Source organism: Artibeus jamaicensis, unplaced genomic scaffold (genome assembly GCF_021234435.1).
Source record: "Artibeus jamaicensis isolate MK-2021 breed Jamaican fruit bat unplaced genomic scaffold, CSHL_Jam_final contig_311, whole genome shotgun sequence".
NCBI lineage: Eukaryota > Metazoa > Chordata > Mammalia > Chiroptera > Phyllostomidae > Artibeus > Artibeus jamaicensis.
The window spans coordinates 6,911,043-6,914,701 of NW_026521717.1; the positions used below are offsets into that span (position 1 = coordinate 6,911,043).

The 3,659-nt window shown below is 36.8% G+C and overlaps 1 protein-coding gene across 1 annotated transcript; it reads left to right on the top strand.

Annotated features, from left to right (window-relative positions):
• The first annotated feature begins 922 nt into the window (after window positions 1–922).
• On the top strand, window positions 923–2,721 carry SMIM30 (small integral membrane protein 30). Its single transcript, XM_037145877.2, has 3 exons — window positions 923–984; window positions 1,357–1,443; window positions 1,821–2,721. Exon 3 carries the CDS (start codon window positions 1,864–1,866, stop codon window positions 2,038–2,040), a length of 177 nt encoding a protein of 58 aa, XP_037001772.2. The 5' UTR covers window positions 923–984; window positions 1,357–1,443; window positions 1,821–1,863; the 3' UTR covers window positions 2,041–2,721.
• Window positions 2,722–3,659: the final 938 nt, after the last annotated feature.

Consider the following 3,659-nt stretch of genomic DNA (forward strand, 5'->3'; position numbering starts at 1 on the left):
GATAACCACCATGCTATTTATGGGCATTGTACTGCTACATCTGAAAAAATGTATCTGAGAGACTGAGACTTTCAGATAGGGCAGGTGACTTCATCCTTAACCAACATCATTAATAACTGACAATCTGAGGGTGTCAAATAAGTTGTGGAGTCAGTAAATGAATTGAAAAGTCTCAGTGACTAGAAAGGTATAGTAAGGACTTCACAGATATTTGACTTCAAGAGATTCAGAACAGGTTATAACTTATATATGCAAAGAGTTCATTCTTGTGATTTAAAAGAAATAGTTTTATATCTTTTCATACAAAAGATATCTGGGGACATTTAGAGTGGTTATCATAAAAACATGAGAAACAATCACCAAACTGTAGCATATACTGCATTCCTGAACTAATATGGAAACTTAGAACCTGAACCGTATCAATGTTCTTACAGCGTTGTAACCATTTCTTCCAAAACTTTTGTTTTCTCCTCTACAACTGGCTTTAACATTTTCCAAAACGTCTCAAAATATTTTCCGTCCATTGGTTAAAAAGAATTAACAGACTGATAACGCACATTTGTTAGATGGTAGCAGCGATTTCCTTCAAAGTTGTGGGAATCCGATAGTTTAAAAGCATCCTTAAACAGATGGCTCTGGCTCGGGTGATCTCTTCCTACTTTTTACTCACTTCAGCGGAAGAAAAAGCCATAACGTCTTGTTTGGGAAAGTTTTTAAAAAGCTGCTGTCATTTTCGCTTTCTTTCGTTTTTACTATCAAGTAGCCTTCGTACAAACACATTAAACCAATTCATCTGTAAAACATCGGGACGTGCAGTAAGCCTCGTACGCGCTACCCCTCTTCCACAGAGCTTGGCGATCTCCTCTTATCCAGCCAGACGGGGGCGCTAGTGCATCCCGGAAGTCGTGGTTGCGGTGATTGTGGGAAATGTAGTTTAGAGACACCCTCCTCCTTGCTATTCCTGTAATGGCTGCTTCCTGCAAGGTAAGGTAGCATTTCTCTTAGAAAGGATAGTTGGGTTGCCACAGTGTATTTGTAAAACGGAGCAAATTTGTACCCTGTCCGGCCAAAGCAGGGATTCTTTTTGATATCTTTAAAGTACTGGAACGAACTTGTCTGTCAATACAATTTTTTTTTTTTTTTTTTTTTTTAGTTTTTCCCGCATGGGTGAACTGACCAACTTTGTCTAGTACCCCTGCTTGAACAAACTGTTTTCTCTAGTTATTACTCATTCCTCCCCCGCTTCCGTACCAGCTCCCTGATTTGCACTGACTGTAGCTGCCCTCTTAAATAATATTAATGGTAATATAATGATAACGAGCAATTTTAAGTCCTCCCTTCCTCTTCTGATAATAGGCGTTATCACGTGGAACCTCCCAGCTTCCGAGTTCCAGGAAGGGAGTATTTTAAGTCAGATAAAATTATACGTATATCGTTTCTTGGGTAAGTTATACCAATTCCCCGCAACTTTAGAGTTTTATTTGTGTGAGTTTTACTAGGTTTGTCTGTATTTCCTGGTTGAGAGAGACCCTAAGAAAATAATTTTTATTCACTAGGATATTTTGTTTCCAAGTGAGTGTCTTGGCATTTTCTGTTCTTACTATGTTCTGCTGTTCAATTTGTTTGGTTGATTCTCACGTCATGGCATTGTAGAGTGTGGTAAAATCGCTGGAGTTAATTATGAGAAAGGGAATTAACCCCAAATGACCATCTTTAAGCATCTTTTACTTCCCTTTGTGTAGACTGTCATGTATTCATATGGTAATTTGAAAAGGTGGGGGTTTTAATGGTTCCTCGTTGTTTCCATGTTTATTTTCTAGAAAACCAGAGCTCAAGATCCAGCCATCCTGAGGTCCCGACATCATGACCTCAGTTTCAGCACAGTTGTTAGTCCTCATTTCACTGCTTTTGGTGCTGCCTGTTGTTGAAGCAATAGAAGCAGGAGATGCAATCACTCTCTTTTTATGTGTGGTTCTCTGCATTACAGGCATTTGTGCTTGTTTGGGGGTATATGCACGAAAGAGAAATGGAGAGGTATGACTTTGAAGAGCCTCCTGAATCAGACCTCACTCTGAAAATATTTGCACTGTTGAGGTTAAAAACTGAGCTTTGGTGTTTGAAAGTTCCTGAGAAACAAAAAATAGGGTAATTTTACATTCTTATTTTCTGTATAATTTGGAATAAATTGATATATGTTACATGGAAAATGGTTTTTCATAACAAATAATGCACTGAAAAATGCAGTCTATAATTTGTATTTGCTAGTTAGAAAGAGGATCAAGTAAGTCAGATGGCTGAAATTTGCATAAGTAGTCTCAGAATTCTCAAAGCAATGAAATTGGGAGAAGGACACTTGTCTAGGATTCTAGGAAGTAACCACTATTTAGTTGGAATCACTGCTCCTGCATTGTTAAGGAGTCTTTTCTCTGTATTTTTACTAGATTTTTGTTATCTCCCAAGTTAATATTGTACGTAGATAGTAGATATAAAATATAGTTGGGCAAAACTTAAAAATTTTATTTCTTGGGAAGAAAAGGTTTCAAAAATGTATTCAGTGTATCCAACATTGAAATGGAGCAAAGCTTTAATGCAAAAAAAATTACTCTGTATTGACAGTGAAATAGAGAAGAGATATAATGTTAAAATCTTTATATTAACTGAGTAATACTCCCATGGTGAGAAATACTGTAACAAATATAAACCCATTATGTTGCAAGTTAATGTATGGTGTCTATTTTTTGTTTATTTTAAACTATTTCTTTGTGCGGACTTTTTATATGAGCTACATAAGAAGGGCAGGATGCCTGACCTGACTGATCACACAAGTTTATAGAGTCACAATAAATGGAACATGAATAATGGGCATAATCAAGGTAGGAGAAGAGGAAAATGTAGCCTATACTGATTTACACACCGCCCAATGAGACATACTTTCTCTGACCTTGCTACTTAATGTGTTCTCAAATGAGCAATATCACCTGAATACTCATTAGAAATGCAGGATCTCAGACCCCATCCAAACCAATTGGATTAGAATCTCGTTTCAGAACCCAGGCTTATTTGCACATTTAGGTTTTAAGGATATTAATCTAACCTGTTTGAGTCCAAGAATTGCATAGTACACTGGATAAAACTCAAATTCCCAACTTCCTCTCGATTGTGTTGTAGTCATTGTACGGTTGGATCCTACAATTCTGTGTTTAAAAAGGCCCCCAGTGATTCTTTTGAATCTGTAGATAACACCGTAGAATAATCTGAGTACAACTACTTTAGTGTCTTACTAGAAGCAGGCAGTCAAGTTTCTTCATAAAATAATGCATTATTTAACTTCAACTGCAGGTGACATTGGGAACCTTAACTTTGGTCAGAAAACAGGCAGCAGCAACTTAAGATTCTGTTTACAGTGCATTTCTGCAGATGTGAGCAGAACTGGCTAACAAGGAATTTGATGGAGGGCACTAGGAGTGAGGGACAGCACGCTATGAAGACATTATAAAATCTGAATGGATCTGTTTTTGTCATAGCTGTTTTGTTTTGTTTTATTTTTTCAGCAGACAAAGCTCTAACATTTTTTTGTTCAGATAACTTGGCATTTATACATTGTATCATCATAGAACTTAATTTTACATGCTTTTTTTTTTTTTAACATGGAAAAAGGA

Coding starts and splice junctions, on each gene's coding strand:
- SMIM30 (XM_037145877.2), top strand. CDS start 1,864: ATGACCTCAGTTTCAGCACAGTTGTTAGTCCTCATTTCACTGCTTTTG.